Here is a 20,917-nt window from a genome sequence, read left to right on the forward strand (position 1 = left end):
TGTGTACATGCATGTATATAAGCATACATAATCATTGTTTTTTCATAAAAAGTATTGGAAATAATATGATTTTCTTATTTGCTTGCGTTTATTTTACAAAAATATACATTCATAAGGTTGTCGGTGGACTATTCTCTGGCATATATGAAAGTTGCTTACCCGTTAAGCATATTGAGTAAAAATTCATGATAATGTCCATCGAATTGAGAATAGTGATGTCATTCATGGCTGACTTAGAAAGGTGTTCCATAGGTATCAGAAACTGATGGAGGAGCTCCGTATCCGTTGCTAGAAGCTGCAGGGGCTCCATAACCGTTACTGAGACCAGCATCTGCACCATTGCCATTGGAACCATAACCATTACCATTACCATTCATTCTTCCGTTTCCATTGTTTCCGTTCTTGTTTTTTCTTCCATTTCCATTGCCATTAGATCCATACCCATTATTTCCATTACCGTTGCCATTGGTATGTTTACCATAAGGGTCATAGGCGACAACCCCAATGAGTTCGTTGACTGAATAGAAGTCTTGAGCATCAGCACAGTCGAAGTTGAACCACCAATCACAAACAAGATACTGTTGGTTGAAGATGGTTCCGTTGGGGCAGAGGAAAGAGTCCTGCTGACGGCGTCCATTGGGCCTGTCCTGGCAGATGTGGAAGACCTGGCAGCGAGCCTGACGGTCAGTGTCAGCATAATAACCAGGTACATTCTGAGCATCGCAGGAGAAACGAGTATCAGGGACGGAGGCCAAGATAGGGTAGTCTTGACCAGGAACTCCACCGCCGGGAATATTCTCTGCCAAAGCAGCAATTTCCTTATCTACACCGTAGGAGTTCCTTGGTGGTCCATAGCCATTGCTTGGTGGAGCTCCATATCCATTGCTTGGGCGTTTGTCTGCAGCTACAACGCTAAGAAGAGCTGAAAAAAGACAAAATGGAAACAATATAATTTGCATTTAATATTTAAGTGTAGAATTTTTTTGCCTCCATTGAAAAGAGATATCAGTTTTCTAAAGTAAGTCTTATTTGATAGCTACTTACCACACACTACAAAGGCCTTCATCGTCACGGCTGTATTTCGTTGGAATGGACCAGGAGCTTTAGAGGTGATGAACTGAGTGATGTGTTCTGATCCGAGACGCAGGTTTATATAGTACCCGACTCGGTGACTTCCTTTTTTGCTTATCTGGATGACCTTGTTTTAGTCATGCATTAAAACAAGGCCACGGGAAATGCAGTATTTGGTGTTTCGTGGAGAGAGAGAGAGAGAGAGAGTTAAAATTAACTAGAATTTAATGTTTTCCAATTTGAAAGGTTTCCGAATATGTACTTGAAATTTAGTCTTTTGATTTCTACTTAATGGTCCCCATGATAATACTGAATGGTTTTTGTATCGATCGACAAAACTAGTACTGTTTGTGTACTTGATATAGATTGAAATGTTTTTGTTTTTTGTCAAAAATTGACGTTGAATCCAATTTTGCGTCAAAATTGTAATACAAACGTTATATCCTGGAATATTTTTTTTTCGTTCATTAGTGGTAATTCGAATATGAAAGCACTTGTTGTTAATTAAAATGGAATATTTAGGTAACTTTTATATTAAAATATGGATCATTGCATCCAAATGTTTTGTATTTATATGTTTTATGCGAAACAGTATGAAATTGTCCTTCATGATCAAGTAAGGTATTTTAGCACCTCTTTTCCCATAACTTATTTTTCTTTGGTACTTCCGATTTTGACGAGAAAGTACTAGGATATTAAGAATATTTCTGAATATGCAACAGACGATAATGCTAGAAATCTGTTGTTGTGAATCGTTTTTGTGAAGCGACGAAGAATAAATGTTGTACTAGTTTCTATATAATTCTATCCGGTATTCATATAGTTTTTCATTTGTTCGTGTATGTTCTTCGTGTATGATTATGTGCAATGTTTCAAACATGGAGGACTAGACATTTAAAGGTTACTTTGAAAGTATTGAATCAAAGGAATTTAGTACATATCTCATATCCACCTTCCTCGACTGAAAAGTTGGTTCTTTATCACTTTTTCTGTAATCACTGATGAGGTCAGTGCAATCTCTCTCTATTGACTGTGTCAGTCTTCCTCTCAGTTCAGAGAGTGATTCCTTGGGCCATCTCCGTCAAATCCATCAAGCTATCATCTATTTCAACATTGACTTTTGTTTCAACGCTGAAAGGTTTCCTCGACTTTTGTTTCAACGCTGAAAGGTCTCCTCGACTTTGTTTCAACGCTGAAAGGTCTCCTCGACTTTTGTTTCAACGCTGAAAGGTTTCCTCGACTTTTGTTTCAACGCTGAAAGGTCTCCTCGACTTTGTTTCAACGCTGAAAGGTCTCCTCGACTTTTGTTTCAACGCTGAAAGGTCTCCTCGACTTTTGTTTCAACGCTTAAAGGTCTCCTCGACTTTGTTTCAACGCTTAAAGGTCTCCTCGACTTTGTTTCAACGCTGAAAGGTCTCCTCGACTTTTGTTTCAACGCTGAAAGGTCTCCTCGGTCCCATCGCTGAATAGTTCTTATCCCACAAATCAAGTCACACTATTGACTGCAAGGAAGTTAGTCATCTTATATTTCATGGTTTGTTGAATTATTCACTTCCACTAATGCCAAGCTTTTAAATCAGTGACCGTTTCCGGTTTCTCAACTCACGAGGTTCTTCAAGTGTTATGTAAATTGGTTCCATCCTGTTAATCGTTATCTGTTTTCTTCTTCTCTTTCATGTCTTTGCCTTGGGTTTTTTGGCCGAAGGATAGCATGTCTTGGCATTTTGAAGTATGATTATGTAATTAGTGTCCTCATAGGATATTGTGGTATTACTTCAGCCAGCCTCTGTTAAAGTAGGGAATTTATTACAGTTTTATATCTGTAGAATGAAATAAGGAGCTTCAAGTATTACAATGATAAGTAAAAATAAATGCAATAAACGGTCTAGGGAAGTATTTCATTGGACAATGAGACACAATGGTTCAGTCAGTAATTGGTGCCGAAAATAAAGTTTGAGATCTTTAAGGTGTGCTTTTGTGTATACACCTATAGCACCAATATGAGTTGTTCTAAAGGGTTGGTAACAAAAATGAATCTTGAAAAATTTATATTTTATTTTTTTATTTATATTTATCTTTATATTTTATTTTTATTTATTTTTTTTTTTTAGAAATAGCGAAGTAGAAAGTAATTCATGTCCCATTTAGGCGTATGTTACTTAAAACGGTGTATTGACAACCCCACTGTTATCTATATCCCTGTTCTTTGAGGGATTCCTATCATTTTCACGTGATCACTTCACACCTTCCTCAACAACTAATTCTACCTCTCAATAAATGACAAAACCCTCTTGTCAGTTCTTTCAGAGTATGTGAATATGACTTGAATAATCTCCAGTTCGGTAATCATTATTATGAGTCAGGGTCATTGCCATATCTTATGAATAATTAAAGACTCCATCTCCCTTGATATTATTTTACAGTGAAAATGTTTTGGTTATGAATTACAAAATGCATATAAAAAGGCTAAAGTTTAGGTGGAATGCAATGGATTTCGCATGTTTATTTGTTGTGAAACATTGAGACATTCCTATTTCCTTTTCCAATTAGTTTTAGATGTGAAGTTTCAACATTAAATAATTACATGATCTTTTTCTGCTGACTTGAAATTTCTTTCCTAAAACCAATTATTATTGATAAAAAGGCTCAAATTAGTAACGTTTATTTTTTTTTACACTACTGTTATCTCTGTGAAGATTCATTGTCACGATATACGTAATCTCTCTCTCTCTCTCTCTCTCTCTCTCTCTCTCTCTCTCTCTCTCTCTCTCTCTCTCTCTCTCTCTCTGACATTAATTAAAATATGTCTGTACTCATTTTGTTTTATTCACAAAACTTTCCTGCTTATTTCAATGCTTTGGTAACCTTTAGTTTTAAAAAATAATGTTTGTCAAAGTGTATATCAGGAAATAATGTCTCAATAAAGTATCTGTTTTGTTTCATATCTATTCATGTATGAAGGAGTATGTACCTGCATTTATATAAGCATGCAAGAACATCATTTTGTGAATGTAATATTGGGTAATGATATATTTTTCTTATTTGCTTGTTTTTATTATACAAAAATATACCTCAATAAGTTTGTCGGTGGTCTATTCTCAGCCATAAAATAAGTTTGTTTATCCGTTAAACAGATTAAGTAGGGAATCTTGATAATGTCCATTGGATTGAGAATAGTGAGGTGATTCATGGTTGACTTAGAAAGGAGTTCCATAGGAATCTGAAACTGATGGAGGAGCTCCGTATCCGTTGCTAGGAGCTGCAGGGGCTCCATAACCGTTACTGAGACCAGCACCTGCACCATTGCCATTGGAACCATAACCATTACCATTCATTTTTCCGTTTCCATTGTTTCCATTCTTGTTTTTTCTTCCATTTCCATTGCCATTTGAACCGTAGCCATTATTTGCATTACCGTTGCCATTGGTATGTTTGCCATAAGGGTCATAGGCGACAACTCCAATGAGTTCGTTGACTGAATAGAAGTCTTGAGCATCAGCACAGTCGAAGTTAAACCACCAATCACAAACAAGATACTGTTGGTTGAAGATGGTGCCGTTGGGGCAGAGGAAAGAGTCCTGCTGACGGCGTCCATTGGGCCTGTCCTGGCAGATGTGGAAGACCTGGCAGCGAGCCTGACGGTCAGTGTCGGCATAATAACCTGGTACATTCTGAGCATCGCAGGAGAAACGAGTATCAGGGACGGAGGCCAAGATAGGGTAGTCTTGACCAGGAACTCCACCGCCGGGAATATTCTCTGCCAAAGCAGCAATTTCCTTATCTACACCGTAGGAGTTCCTTGGTGGTCCATAACCATTGCTTGGTGGAGCTCCATATCCATTGCTTGGAGCTGCGGGAGGTGCTCCATAGCCATTGGAAGGAGGGCGTTTGTCAGCAGCTGCGAGGCTGAGAAGAGCTGAAAAAATAAACAAGCAAAGAAATGAAGAACTTGTTAGACCGACCAAAGAGGTTAGTTTTAGACAGACATTAAAAGAATATCGGTACCTTGTAGTTATATTTGAAAAAAATCCTTTTTCAGTTTCTGCGTTGGTTTATTCATCAACAAAATCTTAGTTGTTATATGTTTTATATCACTTTTAAAATTTTCATGAGGGAAATTTATACCATTATTTCGAATAGACTCACCACACACTACAAAGGCCTTCATCGTTGATGTTGTATCTGGCTGGAATGGACCAGGCGCTACAAAGAGGATCGACTGAGTGATGTATTCTGGTCCTAGACACGGGCATATATAGTACCTGACATCGCTGACTTCCTTTTTTCATATCTCGATGACCTTATTTTAGTCATGCATCAAAACAAGGCCACGTGAAAATCAGTACTTGGTGTTTCGTCGATTGGAGAGAGAGAGAGAGAGAGAGAGAAGAGAGAGAGAGAGAGAGAGAGAGAGAGAGAGAGAGAGAGAGAGAGAGAGAGCGAGCATATTCAGTTAACATTAATCAAAATTATTGCTCTTTAACTGAAAAGGTGTCCGAATATGTACATGAAGTATTGTCCTGTAATTTCTAGTTAATGGTCTCCATGAAAATACTGAACGTTTTCTTAATCAACCGACAAAACTATTAATGTTAGTGTAATTGATATTAATTCCGAATTATTCGTTTTTGTCAAAAATTTGTCGTTGAATACAATTTCTGTGACCAGATTTTAATTCAAGCTTTGTTATATGGTGGAATATTCTTTTTTTCGTCCTTTGGGGTCATTCGATTATGAAAGCACTTAATGTAGTTAAAATGAGATATCTTGGTAACTTTTGTATTAAAAGTAGGGTCATTGTTGCCAATTGTTTGGTATTTGTATCTTTTATGGCGAACAGTACGAAATTGTCTTTCAAGATTAAATAAGGTATTTCCCCACCTTGTCCCAAAAATCTCTTTCTCTCTGGTACTTCCGATTTTAAAAATATACAACATAATAAGAATTAAGAACATATTTTAAAAGGCAACATATGTTAATGCTAAGAATCTGTTATTGTGTGTCTTTTGTATGAAGCGAAGATGTATTGTACTAGTCTACATAATCCTATTCGAAATTCATATATTGTGTGCATTTGATAATGTAAATTCTTCATGTAATATTATATATTATGTCTCCAACATTGCTGAGGCTAGACATTTAAAGGTAGTGGTGTGTGGTTTGAGTACCAGTAGCCTATCATCAGAATAGATACTCACCAGAACGTTTGCCGGGTAAATCCTACCTGACACTTGCGCGCATTTTTGCCACGCACTGGCACGCATTGATGCTTGCCAGTGTGATCTTTGTGGCACGCACTGGTGTTTTTCCCGCACTGTTCACGACCAGTTCACTCCAGTTCGCATATCGTTCACGCGACGTTCACGCGACGTTCATGCGGTGGCACGAATTGGCACGCGTAGTTCACGAGAAGTTCACGACACTTTCATGCGGGTTCGCTCATCATTCCGCATCGTTCTCGCATCGTTCACGCCAGTTCACGCCAGTTCACGAATTGGCCACTCCATATAAAAGCAGGGCTTCTCCAACCCGAGGACATTCTTGGATTGGCCTCGGAAGAGACAACAATGCTTTCTGTCAGAGACACCATTGCATTGAGGAGAAGAAACGTATCTTTTTCGTTTGAATTTTTTGTTGCCCTTTATTTTTGTTTCAATAAGAAAGCATTTGATTTACATATAAATAGCAGACATAAAATATGTACAAGTATTAAGAAAGCATTTTATTTTAACATTAAAAGCAGCAAACATGAAAAGTTTTTAGGCTGTTGATTTTAAGGTAATAGAGAAAAAAGTGTGTTGAAATAAGAAATCATTTTATTTTTACATTAAAACAGCAAACAGAAAAAATTTGTTTTGCTCTTCATTTTAAGGTAATAAAAAAGAATAAGTATGTTGATGAAATAAAACATTTTATTTTTACATTCAAACAGCAAACTTAAAAATTTCTTGGGTTTATTTTTCAGTTCATTTTTATTTAAAACAAAAGTTTTGGCTATTGATTGGTAATAGAGGAAAATAAGTGTGTGCATGAAATAAGACATTATTTTATTTTTACATTCAAACAGCAAATATAAACAATTATTAGGTTTATATTTTTCTTTCCTTTTCATTAATTTTTTTTCGTTTCCTTTTTGTCTCTTCATTATAAAGTTATAGAAATAGTTTGAAATAAGAAATCATTTTTTTTTCACATTAAAACAGCAAATATAAAAATTTATTAGGTTTATTTTTCTTTCCTTTTCATTAATTTTTTCGTTTCCTTTTTGTTTCTCTTCATTATAAAGTTATAGAAATAGTTTGAAATAAGATATAATTTTTTTTCACATTAAACCAGCAAATATAAAAATTTATTAGGTTTATTTTTCTTTCCTTTTCATTAATTTTTTCGTTTCCTTTTTGTTTCTCTTAGTTATAAAGTTATAGAAATAGTTTGAAATAAGATATCATTTTTTTTAACATCAAAACACCAAAAATAAAAATTTATTAGGTTTATTTTTGTTTCCTTTTCATAAATTTTTTCGTTTCCTTTTGGTTTTTCTTCAGTATAAAGTTCACGCCACTTCCCGCATCGGTCACTCCAGTTCACGCCAGTTCCCACACTGTTCACTCCAGTTCACTCCAGTTGGCGTATCGTTCACGACTATTTCACGACTATTTTGTGCGTGCCAATGCGTGCCACAAGCTTTAAACAATTCAAAGTTCTGGGCACGCATGGCATGCATTGGTACGCTCTGGCACGCGAGTTCCAGCACTGTTCACGACATTTTCACGACTCGTTCACGCGAGTTCGCGCATCAATGCGTGCCAGTGCGTGCCACGAATGCGTGCAAGTGTCAGATACCCTTAAGCTCAACCCCCCCCCTTGTGTTGCCCAGAAAAAACAGCGGCCTAACCAGTAAACAGTTTACACTCCTTGTCCCGGTCTGGGATCGATTCGGGTTCTTTGAAGGTATTAAATTAAAGAAAGTTGGTACATATATCATTCTACTTTCCTCTGCTGAAAGGTAGGGTCTTTATAACTTTTTTCGTAAGCACTGTTCCGGTGAGTGTTGCTGACTATTCAGACAGTGATCCCTTGGGGCCTCTCCGTCAAATTCGTAAATCTATTTTCTCTTTAAACATTGACTTTCGTTCCCACGTTGAAAGATCTCCTCGGCCCCATCGCCGCCCCTTATGGTTCAAATCCCACAAATTAAGTAAGACCAATGACTGCTGGGAAATAAGTCTTCTTATATGGCATGGTTTGTTGAATCTTTCATTTCCTCTTATGCCAAGCTTTTATATCAGTTACCGTTTCCGGTTTCTCAACTCACGTGGTTCTTCAAAAGTTATGTAAATAGGTTCCATCGTGGATTATCGTTATCCTTTTCCTTCTTCCCTTTTATGTTTTTGCTTGGGGTTTTTGTGGCCGTTGGATAGCGTGCCTTGGCATTTTGAAATATGTTATTTAATCAGTATCTTCCTAAGATATTGTGGTATTAATTCGGTCAACCTCCGTAAAAGTAGGGAATTTATTACAGTTTGAAATCTGTAGAATGAAATAGGGAGCTTCAAGTATTACAATAATAAGTAAAAATAAATGCAATAAACGGTCTAGGGAAGTATTCCATTAGAGAATGAGACAAAATGTGTCAGTAGTTAGTGCCGTAACTAGAATCTGATATCTTTATGGTGTGCATTTGTATGTAGCATCATATGAATTGTTCTAAAGGTTTGGTAATAAAAATGAATATTAAAGAAATTATATTTTATTTCTAGGAAATAGTAAATAGGAACGAATTCAAGTCCCTTTTATGCGTATATTACTTAAAACTGAGAATTGACACGCATGGCACGCATTGGTACGCTCTGGCACGCGAGTTCCAGCACTGTTCACGACATTTTCACGACTCGTTCACGCGAGTTCGCGCATCAATGCGTGCCAGTGCGTGCCACGAATGCGTGCAAGTGTCAGATACCCTTAAGCTCAACCCCCCCCCCCCCCCTGTGTTGCCCAGAAAAAACAGCGGCCTAACCAGTAAACAGTTTACACTCCTTGTCCCGGTCTGGGATCGATTCGGGTTCTTTGAAGGTATTAAATTAAAGAAAGTTGGTACATATATCATTCTACTTTCCTCTGCTGAAAGGTAGGGTCTTTATAACTTTTTTCGTAAGCACTGTTCCGGTGAGTGTTGCTGACTATTCAGACAGTGATCCCTTGGGGCCTCTCCGTCAAATTCGTAAATCTATTTTCTCTTTAAACATTGACTTTCGTTCCCACGTTGAAAGATCTCCTCGGCCCCATCGCCGCCCCCTTATGGTTCAAATCCCACAAATTAAGTAAGACCAATGACTGCTGGGAAATAAGTCTTCTTATATGGCATGGTTTGTTGAATCTTTCATTTCCTCTTATGCCAAGCTTTTATATCAGTTACCGTTTCCGGTTTCTCAACTCACGTGGTTCTTCAAAAGTTATGTAAATAGGTTCCATCGTGGATTATCGTTATCCTTTTCCTTCTTCCCTTTTATGTTTTTGCTTGGGGTCTTTGTGGCTGTTGGATAGCGTGCCTTGGCATTTTGAAATATGTTATTTAATCAGTATCTTCCTAAGATATTGTGGTATTAATTCGGTCAACCTCCGTAAAAGTAGGGAATTTATTACAGTTTGAAATCTGTAGAATGAAATAGGGAGCTTCAAGTATTACAATAATAAGTAAAAATAAATGCAATAAACGGTCTAGGGAAGTATTCCATTAGAGAATGAGACAAAATGTGTCAGTAGTTAGTGCCGTAACTAGAATCTGATATCTTTATGGTGTGCATTTGTATGTAGCATCATATGAATTGTTCTAAAGGTTTGGTAATAAAAATGAATATTAAAGAAATTATATTTTATTTCTAGGAAATAGTAAATAGGAACGAATTCAAGTCCCTTTTATGCGTATATTACTTAAAACTGAGAATTGACACGCATGGCACGCATTGGTACGCTCTGGCACGCGAGTTCCAGCACTGTTCACGACATTTTCACGACTCGTTCACGCGAGTTCGCGCATCAATGCATGCCAGTGCGTGCCACGAATGCGTGCAAGTGTCAGATACCCTTAAGCTCAACCCCCCCCCCTGTGTTGCCCAGAAAAAACAGCGGCCTAACCAGTAAACAGTTTACACTCCTTGTCCCGGTCTGGGATCGATTCGGGTTCTTTGAAGGTATTAAATTAAAGAAAGTTGGTACATATATCATTCTACTTTCCTCTGCTGAAAGGTAGGGTCTTTATAACTTTTTTCGTAAGCACTGTTCCGGTGAGTGTTGCTGACTATTCAGACAGTGATCCCTTGGGGCCTCTCCGTCAAATTCGTAAATCTATTTTCTCTTTAAACATTGACTTTCGTTCCCACGTTGAAAGATCTCCTCGGCCCCATCGCCGCCCCTTATGGTTCAAATCCCACAAATTAAGTAAGACCAATGACTGCTGGGAAATAAGTCTTCTTATATGGCATGGTTTGTTGAATCTTTCATTTCCTCTTATGCCAAGCTTTTATATCAGTTACCGTTTCCGGTTTCTCAACTCACGTGGTTCTTCAAAAGTTATGTAAATAGGTTCCATCGTGGATTATCGTTATCCTTTTCCTTCTTCCCTTTTATGTTTTTGCTTGGGGTTTTTGTGGCCGTTGGATAGCGTGCCTTGGCATTTTGAAATATGTTATTTAATCAGTATCTTCCTAAGATATTGTGGTATTAATTCGGTCAACCTCCGTAAAAGTAGGGAATTTATTACAGTTTGAAATCTGTAGAATGGAATAGGGAGCTTCAAGTATTACAATAATAAGTAAAAATAAATGCAATAAACGGTCTAGGGAAGTATTCCATTAGAGAATGAGACAAAATGTGTCAGTAGTTAGTGCCGTAACTAGAATCTGATATCTTTATGGTGTGCATTTGTATGTAGCATCATATGAATTGTTCTAAAGGTTTGGTAATAAAAATGAATATTAAAGAAATTTTTTTTTATTTCTAGGAAATAGTAAATAGGAACGAATTCAAGTCCCTTTTATGCGTATATTACTTAAAACTGAGAATTGACAATCCCACCGTTGTCTGTATCCCTGTTCTTTGAAGGATTTCTTTTAGGCTACAAGAGTAATGCTTTCTCCCTTTCATTCTCACGTAGCCTCTTCTCACCTTCCTTAACAACTGATTCCACATCTCAATAAAGACGAAACCCTCATGTAAGTTCTGTCAGAGTATGTAAATGTGACTTGAATAATCTCCCGTTCGGTATCCTTGTTATGAGTCAGGGTCATTGCCATATCCTGTGAATAATCAAAAACTCCATCTCCCATGTTATTATTTTAGAGTATAAATGTTTTAGTTATATATTACATAAGGTACTTAAACTTTCTGAAGTTTAGGAGAAACGCAATGGATTTTATTGTTCATTTTGTTGTTAAACAGCGCCGCCACTTTTGTCAAGGAAATTAAAATTATTTAACACTTTGATGCAAGGATTAGATTTGAGACATCACTTTAAAATCTTTTTTCAATTAGTTTTAAGTGTGAAGTTTTAACATTAATTATTTACAAGATGTTTTCTGCTGACCTGAAACTTCGTTCCTAAAACTAATTATCATTGATGAAAAGGCTCAATTTCGTAACGTTCATGTTTTTTACACTATACTGTTATCTCTGAAGATTCATTGTCACGATCTACGTAATTCTCTCTCTCTCTCTCTCTCTCTCTCTCTCTCTCTCTCTCTCTCTCTCTCTCTCTCTCTGTCTCTCCTTATCTGACATTGATTAAAAGGTATCTGTACTCGTTTTGTTCTATTCACAAAGTTTTCCTGTTCATTTCATGATTTGTTAACTTTTAGTTTAAAAACAAAATGTTTGCCGAAGTGTATGTCAGGAAATAATTTCTCAGTTTAGTATGTGTTTTGCTTAATATCTATTCATGTATGAAGGAGTATGTACCTGCATTTATACAAGCATGCATGAACATTATTTTGTGAATGTAATATTGGGTAATGATATATTTTTCTTATTTGCTTGTGTTTATTATACAAAAATATACCTCCATAAGTTTGTCGGTGGTCTATTCTCAGCCATAAAATAAGTTTGTTTATCTGGTAAACAGATTAAGTAGGGAATCTTGATAATGTCCATTGGATTGAGAATAGTGAGGTCATTCATGGTTGACTTAGAAAGGAGTTCCATAGGAATCTGAAACTGATGGAGGAGCTCCGTATCCGTTGCTAGGAGCTGCAGGGGCTCCATAACCGTTACTGAGACCAGCACTTGCACCATTGCCATTGGAACCATAACCATTACCATTCATTTTTCCATTTCCATTGTTTACGTTCTCGTTTTTTCTTCCATTTCCATTGCCATTTGAACCGTAGCCATTATTTGCATTACCGTTGCCATTGGTATGTTTACCATAAGGGTCATAGGCGACAACCCCAATGAGTTCGTTGACTGAATAGAAGTCTTGAGCATCAGCACAGTCGAAGTTGAACCACCAATCACAAACAAGATACTGTTGGTTGAAGATGGTGCCGTTGGGGCAGAGGAAAGAGTCCTGCTGACGGCGTCCATTGGGCCTGTCCTGGCAGATGTGGAAGACCTGGCAGCGAGCCTGACGGTCAGTGTCGGCATAATAACCAGGTACATTTTGAGCATCGCAGGAGAAACGAGTATCAGGGACGGAGGCCAAGATAGGGTAGTCTTGACCAGGAACTCCACCGCCGGGAATATTCTCTGCCAAAGCAGCAATTTCCTTATCTACACCGTAGGAGTTCCTTGGTGGTCCATAGCCATTGCTTGGTGGAGCTCCATATCCATTGCTTGGAGCTGCGGGAGGTGCTCCATAGCCATTGGAAGGAGGGCGTTTGTCAGCAGCTGCGAGGCTGAGAAGAGCTGAAAAAATAAACGAGCAAAGAAATGAAGAACTTGTTAGACCGGCCAAGGAGGTTAGTTTTGGACAGACATTAAAAGAATATCGTTACTTTGTAGTTATATTTGAAAAGATCCTTTTATAGTTTCTGCGTTGGTTTATTCATCAACAAAATCTTAGTTGTTATATGTTTTATATCACTTATAAAATTTTCTTTAGGGAAATTTATACCATTATTTCGTATAGCTACTCACCACACACTACAAAGGCCTTCATCGTTGATGTTGTATCTGGCTGGAATGGACCAGGCGCTACAAAGAGGATCGACTGAGTGATGTATTCTGGTCCTAGACACGGGCATATATAGTACCTGACATCGCTGACTTCCTTTTTTCATATCTTGATGACCTTATTTTAGTCATGCATCAAAACAAGGCCACGTGAAAATCAGTACTTGGTGTTTAGTCGAGAGAGAGAGAGAGAGAGAGAGAGAGAGAGAGAGAGAGAGAGAGAGAGAGAGAGAGAGAGAGAGAGCATATTCAGTTAACCTTAATCAAAATTTAGTGCTTTTTAACTGAAAAGGTTTCCGAAAATGTACATGAAATATTGTCCTGTAATTTCTAGTCAATGGTCTCCATGAAAATAATGAACGTTTTCTTAATCGATTGACAAAACTATTAATGTTAGTGTAATTGATATTAATTCCGAATTATTCGTTTTTGTCAAAAATTTGTCATTGAATACAATTTCTGTGACCAGATTTTAATTCAAGCTTTGTTATATGGTGGAATATTCTTTTTTTCGTCCTTTGCGTTCATTCGATTATGAAAGCACTTACTGTAGTTAAAATGAGATATTTTGGTAACTTTTGTATTAAAAGTAGGGTCATTGTTCCCAATTGTTTGGTATTTGTATCTTTTATGGCGAACAGTACGAAATTGTCTTTCAAGATTAAATAAGGTATTTTTCCACCTTGTCCAGAAAATCTCTCTCACTCTCGGGTACTTCAGATTTTTAAAATATGCAACATAATAAGAATTAACATATTTTAAAAGGCAACATATGGTAATACTAAGAATCTGTTATTGCGTGTCTTTTGTATGAAGTGAAGATGTATTGTACTAGTCTATATAATCCTATTCGAAATTCATATATTGTGTGCATTTGATCGTGTAAATTCTTCATGTAATATTATATATTATGTCTCAAACATTGATGACGCTAGACATTTAAAGGTAGTGGTGTGTGGTTTGAGTACCAGCAGCCTATCATCAGAATAGATACTCACCAGAACGTTTGCCGGGTAAGCTCAACCCTCCACTGTATTGCCCAGAAAAAACAGTGGCCTAACCAGTAAAGAGTTTACATTCCCTGTCCCGGTCTGGGATCGATGTGGGTTTTTTGAAGGTATTAAATTAAAGAAAGTTGGTACATTTATCATTCTACTTTCCTCTGCTGAAAGGTAGGGCCTTTATAACTTTTTTCGTAAGCACTGTTCCGGTGGGTGTTCCTGACTATTCAGAGAGTGATCCCTTGAGGAGTGTCCGTCAAATTCCTCAATCTATTTTCTCTTGAAGCCCCTATTTCACTTATACGGTTTTTTACGATGCGGTCGGTCGCGACGCTAGCATATGTTCAAACCAGAGCGTGTGATAGCAAATCGGCCGTATGAAAGCTCACCCATGGCCGGCCGGATGAACTTTTGCCAGTACTAAAGTTGGCTGTACGGCCGTCGTACGTCAGGACTGAGGACATAGCGTGTAATTGCTCACCATATGGTATGACATCAGTCTGAGTGGCTGAAGGACGCTCATGTTGATTAATTGCTGTTCTCATGCAAGTGTCCTTTTTTTCTATTAAAGGTGATACCTGACTTAAGAGTTCCAAATATGTGTCGTGATCCTTTCGCATGTAGTTAAACCAGTCATCTTTTTCTAGTGGTAGTTCCTTCATTAAGTTAACATGAGAGTATTTTTGTCGTTTATGCAGCCATTGTTTGAACCAAATCTTCCTTTTTCTTGTTTTCACCTTCAAGTAGCACGCTAGAGCAATAGGAACTAGAATGTCGTTGAGATAAGACATGTCACTCCTCCACCACAAACAGTGCCATACTGACCCACTTGCCTCCGGCCGTTCAAGTATGTGTAATAGCTCTAGCCGTAAGCCAGAATTTTCCTACGGCGCCGTAGGCCAGGTTGGCCGTAGGAAACCGGATACGTGTAAAGCCCCATTACACTTATCCGGTTTCCTACGGCGCCGTCGGTCGCGATGCTTGCATGTGTTCAAACCGGAGCATGTAATAGGAAATCGGCCATATGAAAGCTCACCCACGGCCGGCCGGATGAACTTTCGCCAGTACTAAAGTTGGCCGTACGGCCGTCGTAGTCAGGACCGAGGACGTAGCGTGTAATTGCTCACCATATGGTATGACATCAGTCTGAGTGGCTGAAGGACGCTCATGTTGACTATTTTCTTCTCTCATGCAAGTGTCCTTTTTTCTGTTAAAGGTGATACCTGACTTGAGAGTTCCAAATATGTGTCGTGATCCATTCGCATGTAGTTAAACCAGTCATCTTTTTCTAGTGGTAGTTCCTTCATTAAGTTAACATGAGAGTATTTTTGTCGTTTATGCAGCCATTGTTTGAACCAAATATTCCTTTTTCTTGTTTTCACCTTCAAGTAGCACGCTAGAGCAATAGGAACGAGAATGTCGTCGAGATAAGACATGTCACTACTCCACCACAAACAGTGCCATACTGACCCACTTGCCTCCGGCAGTTCAAATATGTGTAATAGCTCTAGCCGTAAGCCAGAACTTTCCTACGGCCCCGTAGGCCAGGTTGGGCGTAGGAAACCGGATACGTGTAATAGGGCTTTAATAGGGGCTTTAAACATTGACTTTTGTTCCCACGTTGAAAGATCTCTTCGGCCCCATCGCCGCCCCTTATGGTTCAAGTCCCACAAATTAAGTCAGACCAATGACTGCTGGGAAATTAGTCATCTTATATGGCATGGTTTGTTGAATCGTTACTTTCCTCTTATGCCAAGCTTTTCTATCAGTTACCGTTTCCGGTTTCCCAACTCTCGCTGTTCTTCAAAAGTTATGTAAATAGGTTCCATCGTGGATTATCGTTATCCTTTTCCTTCTTCCCTTTCATGTTTTTGCTTGGGGTCTTTGTGGCTATTGGATAGCGTACCTTGGCATTTTGAAATATGTTATTTAATCAGTATCTTCCTAAGATATTGTGGTATTAATTCAGTCAGCCTCCGTAAAAGTAGGGAATTTATTACAGTTTGAAATCTGTAGAATGAAATAGGGAGCTTCAAGTATTACAATAATAAGTAAAAATAAATGCAATAAACGGTCTAGGGAAGTATTCCATTCGAGAATGAGGCACAATGTGTCAGTAGTTGGTGCTGTAACTAGAATCTGAGATCTTTATGGTGTGCATTTGTATGTAGCATCATATGAATTGTTCTAAAGGTTTGGTAATAAAAATGAATATTAAAGAAATTATATTTTATTTCTATGAAATAGTAAATAGGAACGAATTCAAGTCCCTTTTATGCGTATATTAATTAAAACGGAGAATTGACAATCCCACCGTTGAAGGATTTCTTTTAGGCTACAAGAGTAATGCTTTCTCCCTTTCATTCTCACGTAGCCTCTTCTCACCTTCCTTAACAACTGATTCCACATCTCAATAAAGACGAAACCCTCATGTAAGTTCTGTCAGAGTATGTAAATGTGACTTGAATAATCTCCCGTTCGGTATCCTTGTTATGAGTCAGGGTCATTGCCATATCCTGTGAATAATCAAAAACTCCATCTCCCATGTTATTATTTTAGAGTATAAATGTTTTAGTTATATATTACATAAGGTATTTAAACTTTCTGAAGTTAGGAGAAACGCAATGGATTTTATTGTTCATTTTGTTGTTAAACAGCGCCGCCACTTTTGTCAAGGAAATTAAAATTATTTAACACTTTGATGCAAGGATTAGATTTGAGACATCACTTTAAAATCTTTTTTCAATTAGTTTTAAGTGTGAAGTTTTAACATTAATTATTTACAAGATGTTTTCTGCTGACTTGAAACTTCGTTCCTAAAACTAATTATCATTGATGAAAAGGCTCAATTTCGTAACGTTCATGTTTTTTACACTATACTGTTATCTCTGAAGATTCATTGTCACGATCTACGTAATCTCTCTCTCTCTCTCTCTCTCTCTCTCTCTCTCTCTCTCTCTCTCTCTCTCTCTCTCTCTCTCTCTCTCTCTCCTTATCTGACATTGATTAAAAGGTATCTGTACTCGTTTTGTTCTATTCACAAAGTTTTCCTGTTCATTTCATGATTTGTTAACTTTTAGTTTAAAAACAAAATGTTTGCCGAAGTGTATGTCAGGAAATAATTTCTCAGTTTAGTATGTGTTTTGCTTAATATCTATTCATGTATGAAGGAGTATGTACCTGCATTTATACAAGCATGCATGAACATTATTTTGTGAATGTAATATTGGGTAATGATATATTTTTCTTATTTGCTTGTGTTTATTATACAAAAATATACCTCCATAAGTTTGTCGGTGGTCTATTCTCAGCCATAAAATAAGTTTGATTATCTGGTAAACAGATTAAGTAGGGAATCTTGATAATGTCCATTGGATTGAGAATAGTGAGGTCATTCATGGTTGACTTAGAAAGGAGTTCCATAGGAATCTGAAACTGATGGAGGAGCTCCGTATCCGTTGCTAGGAGCGGCAGGGGCTCCATAACCGTTACTGAGACCAGCACTTGCACCATTGCCATTGGAACCATAACCATTACCATTCATTTTTCCATTTCCATTGTTTCCGTTCTTGTTTTTTCTTCCATTTCCATTGCCATTTGAACCGTAGCCATTATTTGCATTACCGTTGCCATTGGTATGTTTACCATAAGGGTCATAGGCGACAACCCCAATGAGTTCGTTGACGGAATAGAAGTCTTGAGCATCAGCACAGTCGAAGTTGAACCACCAATCACAAACAAGATACTGTTGGTTGAAGATGGTGCCGTTGGGGCAGAGGAAAGAGTCCTGCTGACGGCGTCCATTGGGCCTGTCCTGGCAGATGTGGAAGACCTGGCAGCGAGCCTGACGGTCAGTGTCGGCATAATAACCAGGTACATTCTGAGCATCGCAGGAGAAACGAGTATCAGGGACGGAGGCCAAGATAGGGTAGTCTTGACCAGGAACTCCACCGCCGGGAATATTCTCTGCCAAAGCAGCAATTTCCTTATCTACACCGTAGGAGTTCCTTGGTGGTCCATAGCCATTGCTTGGTGGAGCTCCATATCCATTGCTTGGAGCTGCGGGAGGTGCTCCATAGCCATTGGAAGGAGGGCGTTTGTCAGCAGCTGCGAGGCTGAGAAGAGCTGAAAAAATAAACGAGCAAAGAAATGAAGAACTTGTTAGACCGACCAAAGAGGTTAGTTTTAGACAGACATTAAAAGAATATCGGTACCTTGTATTTATATTTGAAAAAATCCTTTTTATAGATTCTGCGTTGCTTTATTCATCAACAAAATCTTAGTTGTTATATGTTTTATATCACTTATGAAATTTTCTTGAGGGAAATTTATACCATTATTTCGAATAGCTACTCACCACACACTACAAAGGCCTTCATCGTTGATGTTGTATCTGGCTGGAATGGACCAGGCGCTACAAAGAGGATCGACTGAGTGATGTATTCTGGTCTGAGACACGGGCATATATAGTACCTGACTTCGCTGACTTCCTTTTTTCATATCTTGATGACCTTATTTTAGTCATGCATCGAAACAAGGCCACGTGAATATCAGTACTTGTTGTTTCGTCGAAGGGAGAGAGAGAGAGAGAGAGAGAGAGAGAGAGAGAGAGAGAGAGAGAGAGAGAGAGAGAGAGAGCGCGCATTTTTAGTTAATATTAATATATATTTAGTGCTCTTTTACTGAAAAGGTTTCCGAAAGTGTACATGAAGTATTGTCCTGTAATTTCTAGTCAATAGTCTCTATGATAATACTGAACGTTTTCTTAATCAATTGACAAAACTATTAATGTTAGTGTAATTGATATTGATTCTGAATTATTCGTTTTTGTCAAAAAGGTGTCGCTGAATACAATTTCTGTGACCATGTTTTAATTCAAGGTTTGTTATATGGTGGAATATTCCTTTTTCCGTCCTTTGCGGTCATTCGATTATGAAAGCACGAACTGTAGTTGAAATCAGATATTTTGATAACTTTTGTATTAAAAGTAGGGTCATTGTTCCCAGTTGTTTGGTATTTGTATCTTTTATGGCGAACACTATGAAATTGTCTTTCAAGATTAAATAAGGTATTTTTCCAGCTTGTCCCGAAAATTACTCTCTTTCTCTGGTACTTCAGATTTTGGAAATTTACAACATAATAAAATATTAAGAACATATCTTGAAATGCAACATATGGTAATACTAAGAATCTGTTATTGTGTGTCTTTTGTATGAAGCGAAGATGTATTGTACTAGTCTATATAATCCTATTCGAAATTCATATATTGTGTGCACTTGATCGTGTATATTCATGTAATATTATATATTATGTCTCAAACATTGGTGACACTAGATATTTAAAGGTAGTGGTGTCTGGTTTGAGTGCCAGTAGCCTATCATGAGAATAGATACTCACCAGAACGTTTGCCGGGTAAGCTCAACCTCACACTGTGATGCCCAGAAAAAAACAGCGGCCTCCCCAGTAAACAGTTTATAATCCCAGTCCCGGTCTGGGATCGTTGTCGGTTCTTTGAAGGTATTGAATTAAAGAAAGTTGGTACATTTATCATTCTACTTTCCTCTGCTGAAAGGTATGGTCTTTGTAACTTTTTTCGTAAGCACTGTTCCGATGAGTGTTCCTGACTATTCAGAGAGTGATCCCTTGGGGCCTCTCCGTCAAATTCGTCAATCTATTTTCTCTTTAAACATTGACTTTCGTTCCCACGTTGAAAGATCTCCTCAGCCCCATCGCCGCCCCTTATGGTTTAAGTCCCACAAATTAAGTCAGACCAATGACTGCTGGGAAATAAGTCTTCTTATATATGCCAAGTTTTTCTATCAGTTACCGTTTCCGGTTTCTCAACTCACGTGGTTCTTCAAAAGTTATGTAAATAGGTTCCATCGTGGATTATCGTTATCCTTTTCCCTCTTCCCTTTCATGTTTTTGCTTGGGGTCTTTGTGGCTGTTGGATAACGTGCCTTGGCATTTTGAAATATGTTATTTAATCAGTATCTTCCTAACATATTGTGGTATTCATTCAGTCAGCCTCCGTAAAATTAGAGAATTTATTACAGTTTGAAATCTGTAGAATGAAATAGGGAGCTTCAAGTATTATAATAATAAGTAAAGATAAATGCAATAAACGGTCTAGGGAAGTATTTCATTAGAGGAGATACAATGCGTCAGTAGTTGGTGCCGTAACTAGAATCTGAGATCTTTATGGTGTGCATTTGTATGTAGCACCGATATGAGTTGTTCTAAAGGTTTGGTAATAAAAATGAATATTAAAGAAATTATATTTTATTTCAATGAAATAGTAAATGGGAACGAATTCATGTCCCTTTTATGCGTATATTACTTAAAACGGAGAATTGACAATCTCACCGTTGTCTGTATCCCTGTTCTTTGAAGGATTTCTTTAGGGCTACAAGAGTAATGCTTTCTCCTTTTCATTTTCACGTGGACTCTTCTCACCTTCCTTATCAACTGATTCCACATCTTAATAAAGACGAAACCCTCATGTAAGTTCTGTCAGAGTATGTAAATGTGACTTAGATTATCTCCTGTTCGGTATCCATATTACGAGTCAGGGTCATTGCCATATCTTCTGAATAATTAAAAACTCCATCTCCCATGTTATTACTTTAGAGTAAAAATGTTTTAGTTATGTATTACAAAATGCACTTAAACTTCCTGAA

General features: G+C 37.7%; 4 protein-coding genes and 1 pseudogene across 4 annotated transcripts; all 5 read right to left on the reverse strand.

Moving 5' to 3' along the window:
- The window catches only part of LOC137620818 (pro-resilin-like), a 12,478-nt pseudogene extending 12,252 nt beyond the window's left edge, over positions 1-226 (reverse strand).
- Positions 227-233: 7 nt separating this feature from the next.
- Positions 234-1,066, reverse strand: LOC137620819 (pro-resilin-like). Its single transcript, XM_068351267.1, has 2 exons — positions 1,045-1,066; positions 234-922 (listed from the first exon to the last, which is right to left on the reverse strand). The coding sequence occupies exons 1-2, from the start codon at positions 1,064-1,066 to the stop codon at positions 234-236; spliced, it is 711 nt and encodes a 236-aa protein (XP_068207368.1).
- Positions 1,067-4,253: 3,187 nt separating this feature from the next.
- On the reverse strand, positions 4,254-12,243 carry LOC137620820 (pro-resilin-like). The gene is made up of 2 exons (XM_068351268.1): positions 12,125-12,243; positions 4,254-5,076 (listed from the first exon to the last, which is right to left on the reverse strand). Exons 1-2 carry the CDS (start codon positions 12,241-12,243, stop codon positions 4,269-4,271), a joined length of 927 nt encoding a protein of 308 aa, XP_068207369.1. The 3' UTR covers positions 4,254-4,268.
- LOC137620821 (pro-resilin-like) lies at positions 12,236-17,636 on the reverse strand. The gene is made up of 2 exons (XM_068351269.1): positions 17,518-17,636; positions 12,236-13,001 (listed from the first exon to the last, which is right to left on the reverse strand). Exons 1-2 carry the CDS (start codon positions 17,634-17,636, stop codon positions 12,251-12,253), a joined length of 870 nt encoding a protein of 289 aa, XP_068207370.1. The 3' UTR covers positions 12,236-12,250.
- A 7-nt stretch (positions 17,637-17,643) lies between these two features.
- LOC137620822 (pro-resilin-like) lies at positions 17,644-20,120 on the reverse strand. The gene is made up of 3 exons (XM_068351270.1): positions 20,087-20,120; positions 19,635-19,746; positions 17,644-18,451 (listed from the first exon to the last, which is right to left on the reverse strand). Exons 1-3 carry the CDS (start codon positions 20,118-20,120, stop codon positions 17,644-17,646), a joined length of 954 nt encoding a protein of 317 aa, XP_068207371.1.
- Between the last annotated feature and the right edge of the window lie 797 nt (positions 20,121-20,917).

The sequence above is a fragment of the Palaemon carinicauda genome, chromosome 27 (genome assembly GCF_036898095.1).
Source record: "Palaemon carinicauda isolate YSFRI2023 chromosome 27, ASM3689809v2, whole genome shotgun sequence".
Classification (NCBI taxonomy): Eukaryota; Metazoa; Arthropoda; class Malacostraca; order Decapoda; family Palaemonidae; genus Palaemon; species Palaemon carinicauda.